The sequence below is a fragment of the Anopheles maculipalpis genome, chromosome 2RL (genome assembly GCF_943734695.1).
Source record: "Anopheles maculipalpis chromosome 2RL, idAnoMacuDA_375_x, whole genome shotgun sequence".
In the NCBI taxonomy this organism is placed as follows: domain Eukaryota; kingdom Metazoa; phylum Arthropoda; class Insecta; order Diptera; family Culicidae; genus Anopheles; species Anopheles maculipalpis.
The window spans coordinates 51231869-51257388 of NC_064871.1; the positions used below are offsets into that span (position 1 = coordinate 51231869).

The following is a 25520-nucleotide window of genomic DNA, read 5'->3' on the forward strand; positions in this document are numbered from 1 at the left end:
ACCCATCAGCCCATCGCACGCAATCGCGCGCAATGGCCACGGACCGAAAAGTGATTTGCTTATCGATGCAGAATACGATGGTCATTAATTGCTGCCGGCTGTACATCTAATTTTACTGCCAAATGCTCAAACGTCCGAATCCGAACACACCAAACCTGGTGCTAAATGATGTGTAAAACATCCCACTGACACTGAAGTCACAGTCCGGAATTGTCCGCAGGTGTGCCATGTTGCGTGTGCGGAAGTAAGGAATACAAGATTTCCAACGTGTTCGATTCCTGCATCCATTTCGGAACAACCTGCTGGGGCAATGGCGCATTTTATGGTACCACAGATCATTAGCTCGCGTTCATCATTGTTTGCCACAATACCCGTGGTGCGCGAGCTGACGTCAACGAAGGAATGGTGTTCCATCTGATCATACACAAACAACCTGCGTGAATGGTCCCACGATACTGTAGATTTGGTGTGATGGACCGATTATGCACACCATGGGAGATGGAAGTGAAAGTAGATATTAATTTAACACAAGCACACAGACCGGAGCGTGTGCCTAAACGTTTAAACATTTGCCAGTATACTTGTCACGGTGATGGAATACAAGTCAAGTGTCCAGAAGTGTAATTATGTGTACAGATGTTATCTTCGAGCGAGGAACAATGTCTTGAAAGCACTACAAAGATTCGTTGCTGTTTGCTGGGGTAATACTAGAAACAATTGTAGCTACCTGACATCTAGTAAAAATGTTGCCAATCTTTGGCAATTGGCGAAGCGACATCGGAATGTTTTGCGAAGCACACGGTGCTCTAGAGAGATCTTTCCTGTTTAGCGTAAGAATAAGAATGTTTTTGAGATGTAAGAAGACGAATTTTATCTAACACTGGTTATATCAACTAACAACTAAGCTACTGACTCAATTTATCACGTTCAACAAACCTGTAGTATAACTATAAAATTACGTTTAATCTGGAATGTAAAATATGTACAACAATAGCTGTAAATCTGTCCACTCCTTTATATCAACGTGAAAAAGAGGATCAAAACTCTAATTTGTATAAAAACAATGTATGTTTCGATATGATGTTATCAACAAATATATTCTCAATTTTTTACTGGTCATTCACTATATTTGTTTGACATTTGTTTCCCAAAAGCTATGGGTCATATCCACAGATTTGATAGTGTTTTCACATCTTGAGAGCAGTATCAAATCTGACATGATTTTGAGCATAGAAAACATCCGACAGAAATGCCTATAATTTAATAAAACATTTTTTAAGAGTAAAATTTAGAAAAAAAAAATTGAGAAATTCATATTGCATTGGTAAACTTTCCACTAAAATGCTCAAATATATGACATTTTGAAACCCCACAATTTATTGTTATGTAGAATAATTTAATCACAAAACTAGTTTTATCCAGAAAATTCACTTACCAAACTTATTCTTTTAATTATGCGTTTTTTTTTTTCGTAAGAACGGCCTGGCCGTATTGCTTGACTAATGAATACCACGTAGTGAGGTTCCTTATCCTTACTATGGGGGGACGGTCCGGATGGGATTTGAACCCCGGTCCTGCCGTTTGAAGACCGGCGCCGATCTCGCCTGCACCACCCTAAGCCACCCCAATTATGCATTATTTTGATTTAAAATTTTTAGTTTAATGTTTTGTAAACCAGAATAGAAAACAAATACAAGGAGCTAGTAAAATTTTAAACCTCTTAAGAGCCGTTCAAAAGGCGGCTCAAAATCTTCCCAATGAAATATTTCAGGCTTGGCTCACGTGAAATGTTTCGTCCACCGTGAAAGTTCCAAGTTATTACTGAAGATGTCACTAACCTGGGCATATTACAAGCAACATTTAAAAAATAACTTTGCTGCATTGGTGAACATTTTATGAAGATGTTCAATGTTACTGATATTTTACATTCAGTTTGTTATTTGTTTTCAAACAACAATACATCGCTAAACCGTTATACTTTAAAAAAATATTTGTTTTTCCACTTTCAGTTTCGGATAATAAATTACAAAAAGTTACGCATTTTGGTGTTTCACGACAGGTTTGTATTTCTATATAATAAAAAATAATATAATCTAGGCTTTTCGTTGCCGCAATGGCCGAAACAACATTAATATCCAACCTGTGCAGCTGCACTGCGTAAAACTTACAATATTGCTTAATTGAATCGCATCTTTCGATCAAGTCGATTAATGTATATAAAAACGGTCGAACTTTTAGATTGCTGTTCGGTACGAAGCTGATTAAAAATGTTCAAGACTTTAAGGTACAAAAATACGCACCGCGCAGTGTCAACAAGTATTATCGACTCTGTTCCCTCTTCAATAACTATGCACAGCTACAATAAATACTCTCCTTAAACATGTATCACTCGTTGTCCGCTAAAGGACGTTTGAGCGCAATTATGTCTGATCTATCTAGCAGTATCTGCCTTATATGCTTCATGGTTTCCTACTTATTTAACGGCAAATTTGAGGCAAACATAATTTGTACAAATTACTATGCAATGTGGCTAGCACATCACACGAAGGTCTGTATAACGTTCGTTAGAAAAAAAAAATCTCATCGAAATTCAGCTTTTTCGTGTAAAACTGGACAACTCTTGTAATTGCATAATGTAACTGGGGACATATTAAAGTCTTCGAACGAGTCAGAAACAATCCCCCTTTGAACTAGCGCCACGTTTCTACAAGATTTGTTTCTATTTTCGATAGCATAGATATTTTTTTGAAAAAAATATCCAACATCGAAACGTCCTTATAGCGCTTTCCATGGTTCATAAACAATCAACTAAACACGTATCGCAAAAACCGCCGATACGTCGAGTGTTTCATGTGGTTATCTCCATACATCGACCGTCAGTTTATTAACGGTTTTATTGCGGTGGGTCACTACGGTCAGACCAGCGTCGACAGTTCGTGTGGCGAGTTGGCAGTCGTAACATTGCTCATGTCTAGGTTGTTGTTATTGTTCGCGCCACTGCCAGGCATGCCGGGACTGACCGAACCAGACGCATCCCGATTTAACAACGAACCGATGACCTTCGGCGTCGGCGGTGTAGCCGTGGCGGCCCGTACACCCGCGTACGGTGGCGGAACGTAGGAATGGTTGAAGCTGATGTGCGAATGGTTCCCGGACAAGGGCGTTACCGGTGTTAGCTGTGTAATCGGTGTCGTGTGGCTCGCCTGCGAGTTGTGAGTGAGTGGCGTGTGGTTGTGGTTGCTGTACACGTGGTTCAGACTGATGTGATGATGGGCGCCCGGTGCATGTCCGTTCTGGTACTGGTGAGCCGCAGCAGCCGTTGCCGATATCGTGCTTATCTGTGGCGAAAGGGTGAGGTTTAGGTTGAGCGGTGTCTGCCGGACACTGATTGTCTTTTCCCGCTGCCAGACGAACACGTTATGCACCATAGCGCCACCGCAAAACACGATCCCAACGCCGATTAGTATGCTCGTCACGATGGCCGGTGTCGAGTGGAACTGGGTGAATGTGTACAGGATGATACCTAAAACAGACGAAAAGAGGTAAAAATCAATCATCAGAAAGCTAATAGACATCTGGTCGATTACATTTTAAGGATCATTACTTACCGGTCAAAAATATTGGTATCGAAATAAAAAACCCGCCAACTGCACACACGCGACTGACGCTGGACTTTTGTAAGTATTTGTTCCCCCTGGAAAAATAGAAGAAAGTGAAATTATTTAAATAAACCTGTCGGTATTCAAACAACGAATATCAGCAGCTGATGACGCCCGTAAAATAACTATTTGAAGTGTCAGTGACTATAGTAATTTTTGGAGTAAACCTCTAATATCTCCTTTTTGGTTATTGGCTCAGTCATGCTGGCCAACTGATGGCTTGCTAGATGTATTGATACGACGTAGTTTGATGGTTACCATTTGGTCAGTACTCTCTACTATTTTATGCATACATTACTACAACAATTACAATGAATGTACTGCTCTGAAGTAAACTTTCCCCCCATTTACAAAGATTAACTTATATTGCACTTTCCTAAGTCGCACCAATTCCTTCACGGATGGATGCAACACACCAATTTATCTATAATTAAATCTTAAATCCCCAAAGCGCTACCATCTGCTCTCTGCCATTCTTCTGCCGAATCGTCTTAATCGATCTCATTCCGTTCCGAATCGTTTAGCTAATGAATCAATAAAACCACACGTTCAACAACATATAAAACGTTGAGCGTACCGTACCGGAATGTGCTAATAATACACGAATCGGTCGAAGCCCTAGAGCTACAGCAAGATTCAAAGAAAACACTAACCCTATATAGAGCATACCTGCAACGGAGTGTGTTTGTGCATGGCAGGCACATAAACATGGATCAAAACTAACTCCGGACTGGGTGGGACCAGCTAGTATCCGGATTAGTCTTGCACTGGTCGACCGTATCACATCAAGGTAATGCAACAATGCAACAAATGCTACTAAAGGAGCGCTACGCAATCACACCACCAACACGTAATCCTTTCACGTATGGTAATCGAATTAATGCGTGCCGGGAGAAATAATACCGTGTTCAAGGAATCAAACATGCCAACATCCGAGGTCAGTTATGTAAACTTGATAACATTGCTTTCGAGTTAAGGCTTTGAAAAGTCCGGATGGGTTGTTAATGTAGGTCGCTCGGTCAATCCTAAGATTGATTTAATGTGGAATCGTTGTGCCAATTTGATGTTGACACTTTTAAAATTAATTTCTAGATACTTACTAGATCGATAAATTTAAAACCCAATTAACTTGGTAGATAATTCTCACACCCAAAACGCATGAGAATTAAGCAAATCGAGCGTAACATCTTCTTCATATCCCGATCTCTAAATGTACATCGCTGTGTGCGCCTATAATCGACCAGGAACACCTCAATATCTCCCATCATCAGGTACAGCAGGTGCTAATGCTGCTGCTGGTACGTATGGGTTAAATTTAGTAGCCAAAGCATAACGAGTAAAAACCATCAAAAGTATCTCCCAAACAGCACCCAAAACGCAAGGAATGCAACCCTTTCGTTGGCCTTTTTTCACGTTCAAGCTCTTCAATACTCTCTACGCAGTAACCTCAAAGACTTGTTCCCTATCCGCCCTGAGTGCTGCCTCATTAAAGATTACAATCGCGAACCAAACCAACGCCAACGGAAACTGTACTATTGCCGGTCGGCGATACACACTTACGAAATTAAAAAATTCGTTCCTCAGTTGAACAGGCCAGTACGGTTTGAAGAGAACACGCCAACAGACTGTCGAGAGGGTGTTCAGGCCAGACGCAATTGTTCGATTGCTTATCGTTTGTTGCAATTGAACGTGGAGTCTATGGAGGCAAATATATGATCATGCTTAACGCTGTAACACTAGCGCTGCAGAATAAAAGTTTGCAAACCAGAAAAGTATAAATTTAACACAAAAATATGCCTTAGCAAGCGTTTCTGTCTGTTTGTCTCGAAGCTGTCCCTTTTATTCTACGCCCCCTCTATACAACCCTCTTATAGCTACTTTGTAAGGGAAGGTGCATCAACCGTCACCAGGACATTGGGTATAATTTGTTTCGCTTTACTCTTTTCTCTACCTTGCTTTAGTTTTCACGGTTCGATGAGCATTTTCCGTTAAATGGAGAAAAAAAACTACCACGTGCACAACAAGCCAAAGCGTTCGTCGTATCAGCTTTCCACACTTAATGTAAACTAACGAAAATTTACAAATTTAAAGCCAGCAGAAGGGGTAGCTTAACTATCTTCCCTAATGTTCTTTTTGGGAAGAATAAAACAGGAGGCCTCAAAGTGAGCAGTTAAGTTCAATACACAGAGAAATTTTAAAAAAAAATGGAATACAGCACGTGTTTGATGTGTTTTTGTTATTATTGCTAGAAGGAGCTGAGCTGCGCACAATGCAATTGGTAAAAAGAGGTTTCCTGTCGATGTCCTGTTGACCGTCTCGAGGACCATGACTAGTGAGTTCAATAAAAGGGGAACTTAATAAAACCGAACCACTGCCTTCCGAACTGGTCTAACATAAAAAAAAACGCTTATATTTGCTCTCTTGCCCTCTTGCTCTTGCTCTCTTGGACAAGAACAACTAAGTGACGTGAAAAAGAAAGGTAGAATGATTGTATTCTTTGTAACGAGAGAAAAAAACTACAGCAAATATGCACCCCTCAGGTTGCGTTTGTAACAAACAACTTACCTTCCGGTCGTGGCAGGTGCGCGGACCAGCTTGACGGCGAACAGGAACTGAATGGCACACACCAGCAGGCAGCACAGGTTCAGCGAGAGCGACAACGCGCACAGGGCCAACGTCACATCGTACACGATAGCGTAATCCTCCAGGACGGCAGGACCGATTGTCGGTGGCGGTGGATCACGGCCACCGGGTGATATTTTGAGCAGAAATATCAACGAAAGCAAAGCCAACAGAAGTGACACTGTATATGTGGACGATTCATTCGGCAGATCCAGATGGTTCGTAGAGACCATCCAGCGTACATGAAATGAAATAGAAAAAAAAAAGGTGAGCTGAGTTTCGTTTTGTCGAATCGCTCTATGTTTGTCTATTGCTTTGTAACTGACGATGTGACTGAGCTTGTGCTCTTGTGAAAGAAAAACTTGAGAACCCGCATGAAAAACAACGAAAAGAAACATTTTTTAACCGCTCGAAAGAACCATAAACCAATTAGCTCAAACGGCATCTAGCAGGGGCAGGAGGTTAATGTCAGTAATGTGTGTAATAGGAAGAACAAACGAACGAAAAGAAGGATCTTTCCACTTCCAATAATCGATGATAATTGATTTAAAAGCTGTGAGTGGATCGTTTAAAACTCTATCGACTCTTGGGAAAAGTTTTTGAATGTTTGTTTCGGTACAGTGACATCGTGAAATTTCGACTATATCCTTTTGAGGGTAATGCATTACGCTTCTTTTAACTTTTTCACTGTTTTACCGCAAGGAAAACAATTTCAAATAACGTTTTTGGTGTTAGTAATTGAGTACTTTCGCTTTTTAAAAAATCTTTTTCAAATGCTTTACATGCACTATCAAAAGCATACATTCTATACAGAGGTAGTGTATTTGAGGCACATAATTGTTTAATATTCTGTTTCCTTTTAGATTTTACAATCTCAAGAAGCTATCAGAAAACTTCTTGACTTAGATTGCCAGTAAAAGTTTTAAACGGCAAGTATGCTTTGAATATTTTTGTTTTTATTTATTACAAAAATATTTGAAATTAATCAAATAAAAGATAGTATTGATACGAGGAAGTCCGTTTTCAGAGCCCATCCTGACCGTTCCTCTGTCTACTGAGGCGGTATGAACTGGAAGGTCGTTAAGCCAAGGAGAAGAATGGACTATTTACTAGCTTGAGATTTTTGAGCGATGCTTAATATATTTCATTTAATTTCTTTTCCGTTTATTGTACGCTGCAGTCGTAAGTAAGTTAGTAGAACTTAGTGAACAGAGAAGTCTTTTAGTTTCATAAGTTTTCAGTCTATTTTAAAACATAATTCCTTCTTCTGCGAAGCATGTTGCAGACAGAACTGGAATCTAGATTGTGACTTTACTATTAAACAAAAAAATACAGCAGTTTATTTCCTGCTCACTACCTACACTATTTTGCCGTAATATTCGTCTCACTGACGTAGGAGTATGGCGTGTAAAAAAATAAAATAAAATAAAAAACAGAACACACTCAATTTAAAAGACGTGTCCTTGCATTTTTCATTATTCCATACGCATCGTGCAGTACGATGGAACAGTGTGTGACCTTTAAAACATTGTCTATATTCATTTGCTAACGTTTATAATGCTAAGATATAAAAATAAAAAGCATAAAATATCCAGGAGCTCGACAAATTAGCACAAAGATCAAATACACATCAATAAGAATATTCAATATTGACTTTACAAACATTGGAACACTGTGGTAATCTAGTAGGAATACTTAAATAAGACAACAGCTGCGAATATAGCGAATAGATCATCCGCACTATGGACAGCCATGCTGTAAACAGTGACACAACAAAGTGTTACGTTTTACTGCAATCTGAAAAGACACGCTTGATTTGCACTTTCCTCTCGGCTTCGTTTCACACATGTGTTTCCCCAAAAATAGCATTGCTCATCAAAGCAAAACAAAACAAAAACCCCTTTAGCTTAGCCTGGGAAATCATTTTAGGTGGCGCTTGCGGGAACATTTTAGCCGAAAGGCAGTATGAGTCAGCTTATTCCTGTGACCATCTGGATCATCATGAGAAACATGTTGCTTTCGACAAATGAATTCCTCTCAAAAAAAAAAAACTCCAAAGAGTGACGTCATCATCATCACACAATTACAAACAGAAGAGGATAACACATACCCAAGCACAGCAGCCCGAGACTGGTCAATGCTTCCCGTGCTCCTAACCGGTCCTTGTTCATGTTGATCGTGCTGCTGAGGATGTTGTTATTCGTCGTCGAGTTGTTGTGATTGAATCCAGCCAGGCCCATCGCTCCTCCTCCACCGCCTCCCCCACCACCTCCTCCTCCGCCGCCTCCGCCAACTCCACCGATCGCTCCGTTGCCCAACGCAACCGACAGCCCACTGAGTGCGGACGCGTTGTGTAGGAGGTTGTTGCTGTTGTTGGTATTGTTGTTGCCGGTCCCATTCCCCGTGGACGGAGTGATGAAGGAGGATGAGAGCAGTGTCCGTCCCGGTGGTCCTCCGTTCATGTGCTTCGTTCCGACCGCACCGGATGGTCCGGTGTTGGTCGAGTTGACCGTAGCAGCCGAGCTGGCCGACACGGTCGACACGTTCAGCGGTGGTATGGGTCGACCGAGACCGCCTCCACCACCGGCCGTACCCCGTATGGAACGGTTTTGGCCCGTCGTTACGGGCCCGGTATGTATGTGTTTTAGCATTGAACATGTAATGGATCGGTCCGACCGGGTGCTCGAAAATGTAGCCTTCCCGGTTTCGCTCGTGCTGGACGGCTTCTCTATCGCAATCTCATGCTCACTTTTGCGATGTCACGCATGCACGCATCAAAAGCATGACCGCGGCACTACATACCGATCGTAACTAATCGGAAGCTGGAACCACACCAAAAATAGCACCCTGTCTCACTCTCCCGCCCCTGCTTTTGTTTTTCTCCGGGATGGTCGACGATCAATCTCTCGATTAACAAATGCACAGGTGGCCTTGATCGCAAGAAGCGCTTGACATTTCTTGCTTTACACGTAAGTAACGCGCGCACAAACAACACCAGCAGCGTCGTAAACTTTTAAAGATATTCTTTTTATCTTCGACACCAAATACTTTCTGATCGGTAAACTAGGCTATGTTGTGTAGGTTTCTCAAATTGCTTCCCATTTTGTAAATAAACTTTACTCGCAGCCGGATGGCAAGTAAATTAGTAAGATCACCAATGAAGCAGCACACGATAAACACGTAACACGTAGCATCAACTGAGAGAACGACTTGTTTTCTTCTTCTTCCACATTAAAAAAGCGAACGAATGTGTGTGAGATGAAACACGCGCATTCGAATTACACGACGAAGGAACTGGCAGCCAGATTGTAACGGAACTTTTGATTCTGAATTGCTGAACACGTCTTGTTTCACTACCGAAACTAATGGGCGCTTTTACTCTGACAGTAAGGACCCACCAAACACTTTGCACTCAAAATGACACTACCAATCCAACACTCACAAACTAATCAAATCAACTATTTTATCGGCCCAACACACTCACTCACACACAAACACGCGAGAAGCACTTCAGTTCACCATGCGATCGATCGTCTCACGGAAGAACACAAATTCGAACGATCTGTACAGCCTGGCGTGCTTTTAAAGCGGTATTTTAATAATATTACCAACTGTGAACACTTCTTGCCCGAGATCGTTTAGCTTCATTCATCACCGATCACACACCACATCTCGATTGCGCTTGATCGAGCACCGCAACGAGCACTGTGAAATGCACCACGTCACAGAAGCGTTGCCGGAGCAACCACGATCGAGCCGCCAACAAGAAGCGAGCGCGTTCGAAGCGAGTCTGAACCGTTGCGACGACCACTACGACACATCGAGACGAACTGGTTCTGTCTCTCGCGAGAGTCGCGCTTCTCCCGCTGGGCTGAGCGTGGATTGCGCGCGGTCGGCGCAGTTGAATGGAAATGGGACCGCGCTTCCGTACGGGTTTCCACCCTTGCGCGATCAACTATTTCTCGAACACCGCAACCCTTCGGCGCTTTTAGTGGTGAGCGTTTCGCACACCCTGACGATGCGAATAGTTTGGCACGCAGGCAGACTTTGCTTCAGGGATAGTACGGGTGGCAGACTGAGGGCTGTCTTTTTTCGCCGAGATGGATGTCCGCAAAGATGCCAGGATGGTGCTTACGATGAGACCGCCTCACTTTCAACGTTTCAACGACGGAGCTCCCGATTCTTGGCGCAGCCCGTACACATGACTGCAGGACAGCCAAAGGGTGTCGCTCGGTTCGTGTCTGTGGAAAGAATGTGGTTGCAAGGAAGAACAATGAGCGAAAGAATAACAACAAACATCAGTGGCAGGAGGCTCGGTGGAAAAACTGGAATCGTACCGTGTGCGAACGAGACCGCTGCCTTTCCATTCAGAAGAACCCACCACAGCATTGGAGTGGAAAGAATGACCGATCGAGTGGGTAGGTTGACCGTGGTTACTACGAAGAAGAAAACCCATCAGCTAGGAACGTCTTTTGGCCGCCTTTCCCACGACATCCACTACCCTGTTTTGAAGGTGGTTGGTGTTATGTTTGTGTATGCGTGTGAACGGGTAGGGCGCGCACAGGTAGAGGCCGTTCTTTCGTCTTCCCTTCGGGTGAACACCAAAAAGAGAGTATGATGCTGGCTCGAGCCAGAATGGAAAAAATAGGTATTTTACCTTCCATCTCAGGCAATCCACCTGAGAGAGAGAAGACCATTTATTTGTCGAGGTGAGCCCATAACGTCTGGAGGTAAGACTCCGTAGGGTCTTTCACAGAGAAGGCTCTTTCTCTCAAGCGTCCATTCCTGTTTATGGTTCTTTTTTTTTTTAGCTTATGTTACAAACTGCAAGCCACAGCAGCCCGAACCGAACCGGTAATATGTGTCAAACATACCACAAAGTTTTCCTGTTACGAATTGCTTTTTGCTGTTATTGCAAAGATCATAAAACCATTTACGATTGGGGGGATGACCAAGCTGACGATCGAGAGCAACAGCGTTACCGGAAAAAGCGAAATTGTTTAACCAACTCCGTTAAGCCTCATTAACCCTTTTTTCGTTACTCGCAGGGAGATATGAGTATTAGTGTTTGCACTTGTTTCGTAAGTAAACCTTCCAACGAAAAGGGCACGCTGGAAGGGGACACATGTTCCGCTGTTCTGCTCTCTTTCTCCACATTCCACGAGACATTTTTCGCGCGCTTTGTTTTCTATCTCACTTTCCCATCTCTTTCGGCAGGGGCTCAGGGCCGAACGAGGGTCCTATAAGGTCTAAGCACACCCATACACATACCAATCGAGGCCCATAGTGTGGTGTGTGAGTAAAAGGTCATCCGTTGATCAACATGTTCAACCGATAACGGTTGACCGGCAGATCCTCTAGCACGTTTCCTTTTCACCTGCTGCAGCTACCTGTAATGCAGTTTCTACGCCGCATTCGGGGTTTTTTTTTTGAAAGTGGAAAATAATCGAGCCCGGTAAAAGAGATACATTTTTACGACAAGCAATGCAACTGAGCAACTCAATCGTGCAGTGTAAGGTGTTTTCGCATCTTGCATCCCGTTGAGGTATCATTTTATACCGATTGAAAGGTCTTTGCGTGCATCCATCATCATCATCACCTTCATTATCTGCGCCGTACGGAAGGGGAAAACCTACATTAACCCTTTGAGGCAGGATATGTTTAATGTTTGGTAGAACAAAATATTTAATCCAACAACTAACAAACTTTTGTACAAAAATATTGAAATCATTAAATTTGTGTAAGTTTCTATGGAAGTCACTTTTCGATTGAAGATGAACCTCTAAATTTTTGAATTTTAAAAACCTCAAGCTTTAGCTCAATTACGCAAAGTATCAATTTTCTTTTCGCATCGAACCGTCGAAACCTTTGTACCATAATTGCAGTGTTATGTTTGGCGAGTTTGGTGACACCGTGAGCACCATATTACCCTCTTCTGGCAGTCTCAGCTGTATGGCTTCGTTTTGGTTACGGTGCCTAACCATAGCCGCTTCCGAAAGGTAATAACGCCGTAAAAGAAGCAAGACAAAATGTCAACTTCACTCGTCCCACCATCATCCAACCTCACCGCTGGCCAATGAACTGTTCCACTGGCCAGTAACTCAATCAAACTTTGTACAGTCTACAGCAGCTTTGCTCGGTTTTGTTACTCAAAAACGGAAAACAACCGGAAAGTAAAACGAAACATTTCCACCACTAGCGGATGCATCTCCCAGAAGCTGCACCGGTATGCACCGGCGATGTTGGGTTTGTTTGTTTACACAGTTCGTTCCGAATATTTTCGGACGAATGAGTCGTAGTTTTTTGGTTTATGGTTGGCGAGTTACAACATTCCCGTCCCGCGTTTTGCTTTTTATGTAGGTGAAGCAACTTCATCAGAAACGATGCTCTTTTATTTTGTATTCTGTTGCAAACTAGCCTAATTTTCAAAAAAACAGAGATGAGTTTGAATTTGTCTTGCAGAAACGTTACTCGATTAAAATTTGTGAACTATGTTATTAAAACAATAATTTTTTTTTCAAAGTTACACAATTCGGTTGCGACATCCAATCCGATTTTTCTAATTCACTCAAACTTCGCTTCATCTTGCATCAACAGAAGATCCAAATTTGAATTGCCCACCACCATTAGTCAAAATCCACAGCAGTCGCACCGAATAATTTAAAAGATTGTCATTCATTAATGATAGCACCGATTCCCGTTTCAAATCCAATTATCAGCGGGCTCGAGTTGAATCCACTACCGTTACACTGAGGTAAAAGCTCACAGAATAAAGTCATCCAAGATTTTGAAACTGCACATCAGACCCATTATAACTCGCAGCTCATTAAAATACGTTTGCCATTAAATGACCAAAGACGAGGGGGGAAAAAGGTCAGCATTGTATACACATCTTCCGTCCCAAATCATCTTCACACCTTGCACAATTGATGAACCTGAACCCGCCACAAATCTCGTCCAAAGTATTTGTCCAAACGAGCCCGCTTCTAATGCTTACAAATGTCTGTTTTTGAGGAGAGAGTCTTTTTTTTGTATTTGTTTTCTCTACAAAATAGAAACATCCCACCACACCGTGGCATAGCGCATCAACCAGCTTTATTGGTGGGGAATGTTGGGGACCAATTCATTACATTCCGTGCAGGCCAGTTTTTCCACGATCTCTCACTGACCTTAGACAGTAGCGGGTGATGCAAGGCAGGTGTTTTTCAGGTCGATTCTTGTGCCGAAAGAGCCGAAGGATTTATGATAATGGCCGATGCTAGGCCGTGTCTTCTGACGTACCAGGCCGTGTCTTCGGCAGTTGCAGCAACCTGTGGCTGGATGGCATAACCGTAGCACGACGGTCACTACGCTAAATACAATAATTGAATACGAGAGTTTGAACGATGGGAAAAGAGTCAAGTAATTCCTTTCTCTGCTAACGATAAGCAGCGTGTCCCAGTGTACGGTGGAAACAACAACCCATTTCCACCTTTATTTTCTTCACGAGGTTGGCCAAAGGCGCTGTACGAATATCTTCATCGTACCAAGAACTTCACTGTGGAGCGTTTTCAAAGCAAATGTTCCATGGGAAACTCTTATGAAATCTGAACTAAGACCGCTTCAACAATTGAATTCAATAATATACCCAGTTCAGATGGGCAAACAGGCTGGCCATAGGCGGAAGAGAATGAGTGACAGTTATTTTATACTGATTTGTGAATTATTACTGATGACTTTTTCGTGCAAGATAATTATGGCAAATTTATATGAACAGAAAAATATCGTAACATAGTTTGAAGTCTCTGTAAGCTACAGAAGCTAGCTTTCGTCTAATTAATCTGGAATTTTTCTTCTAACCGGTACCAACCGATGTTCGGAGAGTTCTTGACGGACTGTCCAGAGCTATGGAAGCATAATGGATAGTAATTTTAACGGATTTCATGTACAAACCGTTCCCGGAAGTTTCGTGGTTCGACGGATGCGAGAGATAAATAATCGTTTGCACTACAACAGTGGCCAAGCTATTCGTGCTAAATGCTTAACAAATCGATGTATTAATTTGGGAAGGGTTGGGAATCTTATAGGCCTTGTAAAAATTTGTTCATTTTCAAACGGAAATCTTCAGTTGTGCTTGAACGATGAGTAAAGTTTTTAAAGGGTTCAAAAATGAAAATTCTTAATATTTGCGAAGCATAACTTTTTGCTATGAGATTCATGCTATGAGGTACTGACCAAACCCCTTGTACCAAATAGAAGATAGCTAGTATAATTACCCTGCCGTCCAAAGTGGGAGCATCAGCGAGAAAGAACAGTAAACTGAAGCAGGAAAAAACACACACACAATCCCATGTACGGCAAGCGAACTGTCCAGCGGACACCAACTAAACATCATGGGCGAGTTTGACCGGAAACCGGAAAGCTTCTCATTCCACACACTCTCGGGGTCTTTGCACCTGATCGGCAAAATTGTTCCTTTAGCGACGGCCGGCATGCATATGAGCGGAACATGAAAAATCCGGCCACATAAACAGAGCGCGCTGTGTCTTGCGACTCGCGACTTGCCGCAATCTTACCGCGGGTCGCTTGCTCAATCGGGAGGAAAAGAAATAGAACGAACAGGTCTATAATCTGTGCTGGTGCATAATTAATTCAACGACTACGCCAATCTATATTCTACCATCATTACACCTGGTTCCACCACTACACTGCCTCCCCTAGCTAGATGATGCGATCCAGTAATTGAAACAACACCTAAGCACGTAACGTCTATTGAGCGTACTGCTGGTATGATTTTTTCGATCTTTTCCTCCCTTTTTTCCAACATGACAGACTGCTCTATTTTCCACCTGTCCCAATCTTAATGGCGAGCATCATATACTGTTACAAGGCGGAAGACCCCGGGAATCAACAAAGACTGGGAAGAGTCAATACGAATTATGTAAGAAAATAAGACCTTAGCCGACGTACTCAGGACCACGAATGATTGGTACTAATTATGCATGGTAGGAGAGTTAAGCTAACGATCGATGAATGTCGGTACAGATCTAGTTGATCTAGGAACGTTTTTTTAAATACTCCAGAATCTTAAAGGCATTGTAATCGAGTTACTCTACTTAGCCAAACACATTCATTGATTAAATATGCATAAAAACATGCAAATAGATGAAGGGATTTTTTCAACATTACATTTAGATTAAACTTGTAACACAGCCCATTTTTGGTGTGAAAATTCCTCAATCATTTTGTAACATGATTTAAATACTATGATCTTGCAGTCTTGCGACGTAATACCAGCATTAAATTGACCCGCAGACTACACTATTATGTTATGGCCCATGGCTGGTAACCTACTTTTTCCAGTTCTTATTTTCCATACATAATCAAGGATATATTATTCATAGTCCGAAAGTAACGTTACCTCTCGTTGCTCATTACCTCGCAATTATGCCTCGCCTGTTGTTGTTTTTAATAACCGTTTAATAAAACAGGTTTGAGGAAGATAAATTTACCAGAATATGATCTATTTTTCCTTACTAATTTTCATAACGGATAATGAGTCCATAACTAAACGAGGTTGTTTCGGATATTTTAGCATTCATTAAACGGATGCATTAACACCTACAGCGGGTTAAACACAATTTCTTAACCGGCGGACGAACCGGTGTAAAAGATTATTTTGCTGATTCATAAATTGATTAATCGCTTCGGACTGATAGTTTGCTAGCAATTATTCAATTCATCCAATCCGTTCATTGCTTCAAAAACACTTTGCCGATCCGAAAGCCCGTACCACCGGCTGCTAACGCAAAGCATGAGTGTGGATGTATGTAAAAACTAAAATATGCTCAAAAGGCATTTCGAAAATGTTGCCGGGCAACGGGGTAGACAAAACGAAGATTTCAAAAAGAAACTGGCAAGCGCGCATAACTGCTTGGATGTCAGAAAAAAAACCGGTTTCGCTGAATTCGGTTCGTTTTTGGCAATATCATAATGAAAGAAACCACTCCAACACGGTCTTACCGGGGGGCTTTGATTTTAGGGTTTTTGGATGTACGGTCGTAAAGGAGGTGACTAGCGGAAGATATCACGTTTTACGTTATTACTAAATAGGTGGATATGCATTTTATGATTTAAAAATTTAAAAATTTTAATAAACATTTTTATTCATTTCATATAGAAAACAATTTTTTAAATCTAAAGATTCTAAAATAATTTAATTTTTGATTGCTGATCACAACATTGTACATGTGCGCCGATTAAAGTCTTGTACACAGGCTGTTTACTTAGTCAACGCTGCACAAAGACATCCCTTTGCAAACGACCCTTGATTTACTGTAAACATGCCATTTCAACGATTTCCTTTCGCATTCGCGTGGTATGTGGTTTCCTGCAAACAAATCCTCAACATCCAACCGCTTCATACGGCCTGGTGTAATAAAACGACACCCAGTTTAAAACTGTTTGCTATCTGTTTAACACACGTACCTACATGGATATGTTTGTTCTGCACGTTTACTTGGACAAGGATGCACAAAGAAAGCGAGGAGGCAGATGCTATCTAGTCTAGATGCAATTTTGATGTGTAGAAAAAGGCTTCTTCAATAATAGAACTTCCCAAAAATCGTTCAGTTAAGATCACTAGTAAACAGTTGAGTAACTGTTTTTTATAGACTTTACGCACCTTTAGTATTGCGCCCTTTTAACCACACCAATCTTGCGATGCCGCCACGAGACACAAAAAAAGAAAATACGCAACCACCTCACAACAATATACGCGCGAGAAAGGTAAGAACGACCGTTACAACGCGCGCCACGCGCAACAACTACGCTCACGAGCAATCCGAACCGTTTCTGAGCACAACACACAACTCACGCAAGGGGAACGCCAAACGCGCTTGCTGAGGCAGTGTTCTATTAATGAGTAGAATACATAAATTGAGATTATTTAGGAATAAATATCAAAAACAACAATTTAAACTTCGTAAGATGCTGTGCAGGTTTTCCAACATGGTATAATTTTACTATACATTTTGCCTAGTATCTTCAATGACATATTTGCTCCAATATTTACCTTCAAATTACATTATGTTAATGGCAAAAAGTGTGTGTTTTTGTCAGTTCGTAACGTCCTAAATATTTCTTGCTAAACGTGCTAAACTTGCTAAACTTGCTAAACGTGCTAAATATTTCTTATTTAGCATTTCTCTATTAATAACTTAGTGCCTGTTCAACGAATTACCTTGGACTGCGCCAGGGTAATCTGGACTCCAGAGGTAATTTTAAGATATGGTTCAGATCGGCGATTATCAGTTCGTTGATCCACGGTTAGACCATCTCTGTGCGTGCGTCTCATTTAATAGGGATCGCCAAATGTTGGACTTTCGCCTTCCAATTCCCCACCAGTGCCTTATAACCATACATGTATTAATATCCATTTTTCCCCTACCCTAGCTATTAGGAGATCAAAATGGCCAGTGGCAGACAATCATAGCATTTAAATGAATAAATTTGCAGTCTACCGATTGACCACCGATATGGAATATTTTTTCTAAAATGAATTTTATGAAAAATGCCTGCAGGAAAACACGAATGTCATGTCCTACCTTTGCCCATAGTGCGAAGTTTCTCTCTTTAGTCTAAAGTATCGCTTTTTATTTTTAACCAGAATATTCTCTCATTTTTGCTTCATGGCCAGTACCGCAAGACGCACAGTGTGATGCATGCAAATTTCGATAATGGATACTATCTGTTTCAAACAGCACCACGTTGGAAGGAAGTGTACATTTAGTAGAAAAATAGAAACGATTGTTAGCTTTTCGATTTTGTTTTGACCAAAAATCTTCATTAACTTCATTAACAATCTTTCATTGGATAGGACTATTGGAAGAATCCAAAATATTGTGTTGCACGTGGTCTTCAACACAGCAGAGGGCAAGCAGTAGGAACATTTCTAGCTACGCGTCGCACACAAAAATAAAGAAAATGGAATACATACATTAAAAAACAAACTTGTAAAACCATTAAAGCTTTACAGCTTAGGTAAATCATTCCATGAACATCTATAAGAACTACTTTTTTACACGATTCTTAAATAATTCTTCCTGAAGTATTGATCCGAAGGAAGTGATCTGCTTGACTGCAGGGTAAGTGTATCTCTTGTAATTCTGCCATTCTAAAGCGAATATGGACGAGCAGATCGTTACGGCACAACAACAAATATGAAATACACAAATATTATCTCATTACACCAGCCATCCAACGGACGTAGAGCTACCCTTTCACCAACGATCATGATACATGCCAGGTTGGCAATTAATTTAGCATACCAAAGCCTTCAACGTGTTGCTGATCAATACTGCAGCTGGCAAATGTCATGCCATAATGGAAAACAAGCCACCTTGACAGTGAAATACGTTGCCAACCGCACAGATCCGTAGGACACCAAACACCCGTTGGTGTGAAAGAAAAGTAGCGATGAGTTTAATAATTATAAATATATACATAACACCAATGAAACTTATTCACCACCTTCGATCGTACAAAGGATCGCCTATGCCCTCACAGTATTGCACCGGATCGAACGGAATGGATTATGGTGGATTTTTATTGCGCCCTGTTGGCATTTCCTACACCTCTGCAAAGCGTGGCAAAGATCGTCGATCAGCGATGGGCATTCTCAACGGTGCATGAATCGGTTCACGGTAGTGTTGCTTCAGAATCGAGCAAAGTTGGACGCTAAACGCTGTCAACCGATCCTGCTGACTTTTGCGGACAAGTGAACTTACGGTTACGAAACAAAGCAGTTTCTTAAGATGAGTGCGTTTAAGCAGCGACAAAGCATTGCAAATTTGTTGTTAGGAACAAACATGAACGATGACGAAGATGCTCGGAAAGCAATTTTCATATCGAACTGTGTAAGTAGTGTATTGAAGCACCATTGTTCGCTCAAATGCAACAGTGTTCGGTTGTTATATTGCGCACGGTAACCACGAACGTTTCATCGAACACAGATCATCATTGTCACCAGCAGCAGTGCAAAGTGTTTATTTGTGCACCAGTAATCAAGTTAGTTTAATTAAGCAGTGTTTTTTGGTTTGGTTTGAATTAAAACAGAGCAGTTTAAAAAGAGCAGTGATCTACTAAAAGAATGAACTGGTACGCAAAGTTTGAAGTGCATTTTTTTTTTAATAATTATTCGGGTATACTTCTGCATGCCGTAAAGTTCGTAATATTATCTCAAGGTATACTAATTCGTACAAACCACCAGGCACCTCCATTCATGCAGCCATGCTTCAAATCCGCAATAGCACTTTAGTGTATCAAGCCAACAGTTCTCGTGCGATTCGATTTTCGTCGTGTCACGATCGTTACCGAACAACACTGCTAGCCTTTCGTAATCCGATCCCGAGTTCCCTGCGAACCGATCGGATGCCAAATCGATCGGCGAACGGCTGACAATCGCCTTAACTCCTACCGTGAGTGACAGATCAATTTACACTTTTACAGTCAGTGAGTGAGTAACGTTCCAATAGCTGTAACACTGCGCTTGCATATTCATACTTCTCGATGGATTTACTTTTTCCGGTAACATTCAGAAAGCGCCCGTCCCAGGTAGGTTCGTAAGATGCTGCTAATGTCGTCAAAATATCCCAGCAATTAAACAAAAAAAAAACAAAACACAAAAAGAGTTTTCATTTCATGGCGAATCAGTGAGTTCTATTTATAGGCGTAATTTGAACCGAGATGCTAGTGATTGACATACCTTTTGGCAATATGATCGGGTAAAGAAGAATATGGTAAATTATCCTCCACCGGTACGTGCAAGCGGCAAGCACACAGCGTGTGCTGTGCTTCAATGCTAGAGGGAATCCCGATATACTCTCTAGCCATTAAAATTGTTGACGAAAGTCCAACGTATTGAATCCAAAACGAAGAAATGCAAAAGTAGAAAACACCAATTGGCACCACTACCAGACGTGACGACATTTTGTCTTTTCGATGATCGTAAGCTATAACGATTCAGATGATGATGCACCGAGGGTGAGGGGGGGGGGGGTGATTTTTCTTTTTGTTTTAACCGAAACAAGCCGTAAAGAAAATTAATAGAATGTGAGGAGATTTTGTTGTTGAGCGAAAATATGCGCGTGATAAATAAACACGTTTTGAGAACATTGCATGCATGTATTTTTTATCGAAGGCGAAGCTTACGAAAACGTACTTTGGGTTGTACCATAAATTTGAATATAGAAATTAATTCAAAAATCAATCATTTTAATTCATTTTAAAGTGTTTATTTTTAGTCTTTAGATTTTGTTCGATTTTATTATTGCTTTCAAAATGATTCTATTTTTATTTAAAAAATATGTAGAAAAAGGCAGATAACTATAATATTTTAGACCATTCAAACATTACTGACCCTGCGTAAGAAAGATAACTCAACATCAAAAGAGTAACAAACCTATTTATTGTACTCTCTGATTCGAAGAGAAACAGAGAAGATGAGCCGATACATCCAAGGAAGTATCACTTTTAATTATAATTTCTTGTGCGGAACTCCCTCACATTGGTTCGGTGTTGGATCGGAACTCACGGTCACATTAGACAGTGCCACCAGGCTTGTGCGTAAAGTACGCGTCGCGAAATCCTTATTGTTGAATGGTGAGTTTGGTGAATTGTTCCTATTTTACGATCAGTTTATTAGTGATCATACGTGGCATACTGATAGCTTGATATGGTCCATTGTGGCAGATCGTAAATCATTTCGACCTCGTAAATGCCGGTGCGAAGTGTCATTCTTAAATCTTTCCGCACGTAATGTGCGTTTTGCAGTTGCGTTTTGTGTGTTTTATGTGAACAGTTGTAATGATTATGAAGAGCATTATTAACTTTAAATCTGATGAGAATATGAAAAACAATATAGACACACAGAGCGCTGCGCACGCTGGCTTTCTGATTACGTCGAGTGGTCATAAGGTTGAAGAAATGAATAGTGTTCAATATTCACATCTTCTAGTACACATGTTGCAGTGCGGTTAGTTTTGTATGATAAAATCATTGAAATCTAGTGTAGTTTGGTTATTTTTTTTCTATAAAGCATAAAGGATGCAAGCATGGAATGCAATCGATTTCTCTTCATCGCTAGTTCATAGTGACAGTTTTTCAAGCGGGAGTATACGTCAGAGCCGCATGGTAAGTGGTCGGCATAATCCATACGAGCAATGAAGCAACATTTCAGGATTGATTTAAGACTTTAACATTTAAGACTAATTCATGTAAATTATTGGCTTTGCTGTAATGCTTCAAGGATCGCTTCTATTCTTTTCCTAGCTATTTTTTGGCGCTTCCGATGGAACGGTTAGTATTCATTTGGGACAATCTGTTGCTAACCGTATCCATGACAACCATGCAATAACTGTTCATTAATTTCTTACCGTCAGTAAACTCATAACTGGACCGCATGTCGCTTACTAACACTCGCTAAAGTAGTTTCTGACCGATCCGGTAGCATCTTGTAGTCGAACTACGCATGAGCAGTATTCTACCAAAACACTGGGATTTTCCTGTAAGCACCACATTGTTTAAATTTAGCATATACCAACACACACATCTTTGATGTCGGGGTTTTGGGAGAGCGTTGAACATTTCAAATATGCTTATTAAAAACAGAATCTCTCAAAACTTGAACTGTATCTAACAACAACGACAACGAGCTTGGCAAGGCATCACCACATTGCTTCCCATGGCGATCGTACGCACACAGGAAAACGGTACGATCACACACTTTCATCGTTACGAATGTCAAAATTTTCACTCTCTTTCGGAAAATTTGGACGTGCAGCTATCGGTGGTCCTGCATTAGCTGGTTCCTTCCCTAAACTTTAACTTTGTGCCCGAACTATTTTCAACAAGTGATTTAGGATGGATATTTCGAGTGATGTGTGGAACCAAGTGGCACTGGAAGCATCGCAGCTCTACTTTACCGAAGATGGCAAAAGCCCGTTCGCAAATACGGTTTGCTGAAAATAGTCCACCCCATTTCTTTGCTTCATTTGTTGCATGCCACAATTATTAACGTGCTCGTACATCGCATCGTTTGTACAGGTCAATAATCTAACGCTGCTTTTTCTTTCCTCTGTAATCGTAGTCCATTGAAAAGCTTCCTGATAAGGTCATCTTGCATATCTTTTCCTATCTGAGTCACTTGGAAATATGTCGCATGGCTACGGTATGTCGCCGCTGGCGAACCATAGCGTACAACACTCAGCTCTGGAAGAATGTTTCGCTGCGGCCGGAAGTTTCGGGACTGCACGTTGGTTCGTTGGAGTCTTTGCTGCAGCTCATCTCGGTGCGGTTCGGACCATCGCTGCGTTACATCGAGCTGCCGATTGAGCTTATCACGCACACCGTATTGCATGAGCTGTCGTCGAAATGTCCGAATCTGACACACATGCTTCTTGATTTCTCTACGGGTAAGTGCGACACGCTTTGATGACTATCCGTTGAATGTTGCACCTAATAGTATTTAACGCTTAAACACTTTCAGCCATGCAGCTGCATGACTTCAGCGAAATGCAAGCGTTCCCGGCCAAGCTACGTTATATGTGCATCTGCTTGTCAGAGGTAATCTTCATGGAGGGTTTCATGCGCAAAATTTACAACTTCATCAACGGGCTCGAAGTGCTGCATCTCATCGGCACGTACGAGAAATGTGAAGAAGAAGAGGAGGAAATCTATGAAGTCATCAACGTGCATAAGCTCAAATCTGCCACACCGAACTTGCGTGTGATCAATCTGTATGGTATCAACTTCATCGATGATTCTCACATCGATGCCTTCAGCTCCAACTGCATCCAGCTCGAGTGTCTGGCAGTTAACTATTGCAACAAGGTCGTCGGATCGACCCTGAAGGCTCTGCTGGCAAGATCGAAACAGTTGAAATGCTTGCTGATGAACGGTACCAGCCTGAAGTCGGAATACGTGATGCAGGCAGAGTGGGATAAATGTTCGGTGCAGGAGTTGGACATCTCTGGCACCGATCTATCAAGCGAGTGCTTGATCGATGTTTTGACAAGAATTCCTACGCTGCGCTTTTTAAGCGCTGGTCAAATTAATGGTTTCAACGACTCCGTGCTGAAGGCCTGGATGGAAGGTGGCAATCCGAAAAGCCTGATCGCTCTGGATCTTGATTCTTCCGACAATGTGTCCGATGAAGCTTTGGCTCGATTCATCACGCGTTACGGTGCACAGCTTCAGGCGTGCGTGCTTTCCGGCATGACGCACATCACGGATCAGCTGTGGATGACCATCATGCCAATTCTGACCAACATACGCATCATCGTGATGGGTACAACGGAACGGCTCGGTGGTAACATACACGTGGACCAGTTGATGGATACCATTGGCTCACACTGTACCAAGTTGGAACGTTTGGAGCTTCGTTGGGATCCGGAAAATCTACGATTCTCCGACAAGAGTCAGAAAGCGATCGATTTACTGCGTGTTAAGTGTTTGAAGCTGCGCTGTCTTGTGCTGAGGTAAGTATCAATATCGTTCCGCTTATTTTTTTTTTTTGATTTTCAAGTAATGTAAACTCATTCCGTTTCGCAGTGATGGGCGTTACTACGAAACGGTGAAGGCTAACTTTGAACGTGCTGACCGTACGACCGTGGTTCGCACTACCACCAGCTGCCGCGTGTCGGCGTACCATGTGCTGAGCAATTACAACGATTTGGTTTTCAATTGAATTTTTTTCGCTTACATCACAATAATATCCATAAAGGGTGTGTTTTTATAGTTACTATCTTCAAACGCAGTTTATTCATTCGAAAGAGAAAAAAATCTTCATTTTATTGTGAACTATATGAGTAATTGTTGAAATAAACGTTGTTATTAATCTCTAACATTTTAGCATTGCTATGTTTAGATCGTTGAGAAAATAAATCAGGTCTCACGCTCATATTTTTCACGGCAAATTAATTCAACGGCAAAACGATTCGTGAAAGAAAACAAATAAATTATATTTAACATTTAACATGTTCGTTCCGGTGATGGGAGTTGGTTAGTTGATCAAGTTAGTTGATCTACAAAACTCTTGCTTCGTCAATTAAAAGGATCTGACATTTTTGGTGTACAAATTCCTTTATACTAATTTTTTATCAGTTGACAATCATAATTTTCTTAACTGCAGTAGCGTTTCACAGAAAAGATATGGAATATAATCCATTGTTTAGTTCATTTCTAATTGATGTATCTTAGTTCTTTGATTTCGTTTACCATTAGCATCGCTATGGAAGGGGCATTGATTTTTCAAATCAAATCGTTCAATATGTTACGTTGCAATATTAGCCAAGGGCGCTAGAGCTTACAGTCTATTATAAAATCCATTTGCTCATGTATACCTTTCAAACCGTTTCGGTGAGGAAAGTTTCCATGTCCTCGGTAACAATTGCATCGATGTTATAGAAGGCCGCATGAAGTGATATCACAAAAAAGGAGGCACCCAGCACCCAGAACATTACAGCACCTGCTCCGGCTAGGTAGAGCACCGGAACTGATGCAACACCAACAGCAATGCACTGCTGGTTCGTATTCAACTGCTTGCTGAAGAAGGCTACAGGCGTGCTGTTCTGCTTAATTTTGTAGCAAGCATAAAACACAGCTCCCAGCACTATCAGTATGAGCGGAGAGGTCAATCTGTAAAATACAATCGCACGTATTTATTGTCAATTAAAAGGATTCAGGGAGAAAAAAATAGGGAGAATACTATTAAAACGCTAGTACTTACAGACAGTAAACGATCAACCCAAGAAACACAAACAGATAGTTGCTTTGGAAGTAGGCCAAATTGCGTATGATGCGATTCGTCAACCGGGAAACGTTGGCCACAGTTTTGAAGTTGGATGTCTGTAGAAATTCCGACCAAGGACGGATGTTTTGCCGGCTTAATCGCAGCAGCTCCCACGGGCTCGGAATACGGGTGGAGATGTTGGAAAACCTTGAACAGAGCATATTCCATTCTTATTATTGTCGATGCGTCATACGTACAGCTGCAGCAACATCGAAATTTTACTTACGAAGATAAATTAAAACCGGCCTTGGTATCCTGCTTTGGTGTCTCCATTTCACCGCTCACGTCGATATGAACTTCCGGCGTTTCCATGATGATTTAATACGATGAATAACTTCTATAAAATATACCAACTGAAACTCAGCAGATCCGCACTAATAAGGAAGGAAAAGTTTTGTATTGTTTGGTTT

The 25520-nt window shown here is 41.5% G+C and overlaps 3 protein-coding genes across 5 annotated transcripts; 1 reads left to right on the forward strand and 2 right to left on the reverse strand.

The window, feature by feature from the left end:
* Positions 1-2736: 2736 nt before the first annotated feature.
* Positions 2737-9138, reverse strand: LOC126557864 (uncharacterized). Its single transcript, XM_050213773.1, has 4 exons — positions 8392-9138; positions 6225-6462; positions 3609-3694; positions 2737-3523 (listed from the first exon to the last, which is right to left on the reverse strand). The coding sequence occupies exons 1-4, from the start codon at positions 8930-8932 to the stop codon at positions 2916-2918; spliced, it is 1473 nt and encodes a 490-aa protein (XP_050069730.1). The 5' UTR covers positions 8933-9138; the 3' UTR covers positions 2737-2915.
* A 9862-nt stretch (positions 9139-19000) lies between these two features.
* Positions 19001-24070, forward strand: LOC126557758 (F-box/LRR-repeat protein 7). Of its 3 annotated transcripts, XM_050213638.1 has the most exons (5): positions 19766-19874; positions 21591-21617; positions 22408-22732; positions 22807-23797; positions 23871-24070. In XM_050213638.1, the coding sequence occupies exons 1-5, from the start codon at positions 19830-19832 to the stop codon at positions 24004-24006; spliced, it is 1524 nt and encodes a 507-aa protein (XP_050069595.1). In that variant the 5' UTR covers positions 19766-19829; the 3' UTR covers positions 24007-24070. The 3 variants fall into 3 exon arrangements, with proteins under 3 accessions (XP_050069592.1, XP_050069595.1, XP_050069593.1); XM_050213635.1 differs by lacking the exons at positions 19766-19874; positions 21591-21617 and adding an exon at positions 19001-19177; XM_050213636.1 differs by lacking the exons at positions 19766-19874; positions 21591-21617 and adding an exon at positions 22119-22274 and having other exon boundaries at positions 23871-24069.
* Positions 24071-24653: 583 nt separating this feature from the next.
* On the reverse strand, positions 24654-25455 carry LOC126559136 (prenylated Rab acceptor protein 1). Its single transcript, XM_050215250.1, has 3 exons — positions 25337-25455; positions 25048-25257; positions 24654-24956 (listed from the first exon to the last, which is right to left on the reverse strand). Exons 1-3 carry the CDS (start codon positions 25420-25422, stop codon positions 24665-24667), a joined length of 588 nt encoding a protein of 195 aa, XP_050071207.1. The 5' UTR covers positions 25423-25455; the 3' UTR covers positions 24654-24664.
* Positions 25456-25520: the final 65 nt, after the last annotated feature.

Bases quoted from the DNA above. Each gene is read 5' to 3' on its own strand.
- LOC126557864 (XM_050213773.1), bottom strand. From the start codon at position 8,932: ATGCTAAAACACATACATACCGGGCCCGTAACGACGGGCCAAAACCGT. The intron at 6,463-8,391 runs GTATGTGTTATC...CCACATATACAG, and splicing joins TCTCGGGCTGCTGTGCTTGG to TGTCACTTCTGTTGGCTTTG. The intron at 3,524-3,608 runs GTAAGTAATGAT...CGTCTGTTTTAG, and splicing joins GATACCAATATTTTTGACCG to GTATCATCCTGTACACATTC.
- LOC126559136 (XM_050215250.1), bottom strand. From the start codon at position 25,422: ATGGAAACGCCGGAAGTTCATATCGACGTGAGCGGTGAAATGGAGACA. The intron at 25,258-25,336 runs GTAAGTAAAATT...GCTCTGTTCAAG, and splicing joins GCCGGTTTTAATTTATCTTC to GTTTTCCAACATCTCCACCC. The intron at 24,957-25,047 runs GTAAGTACTAGC...TGTATTTTACAG, and splicing joins GGGTTGATCGTTTACTGTCT to ATTGACCTCTCCGCTCATAC.
- LOC126557758 (XM_050213635.1), top strand. From the start codon at position 19,076: ATGAGTGCGTTTAAGCAGCGACAAAGCATTGCAAATTTGTTGTTAGGA. The intron at 19,178-22,407 runs GTAAGTAGTGTA...CTGTAATCGTAG, and splicing joins CAATTTTCATATCGAACTGT to TCCATTGAAAAGCTTCCTGA. The intron at 22,733-22,806 runs GTAAGTGCGACA...AAACACTTTCAG, and splicing joins GCTTCTTGATTTCTCTACGG to CCATGCAGCTGCATGACTTC.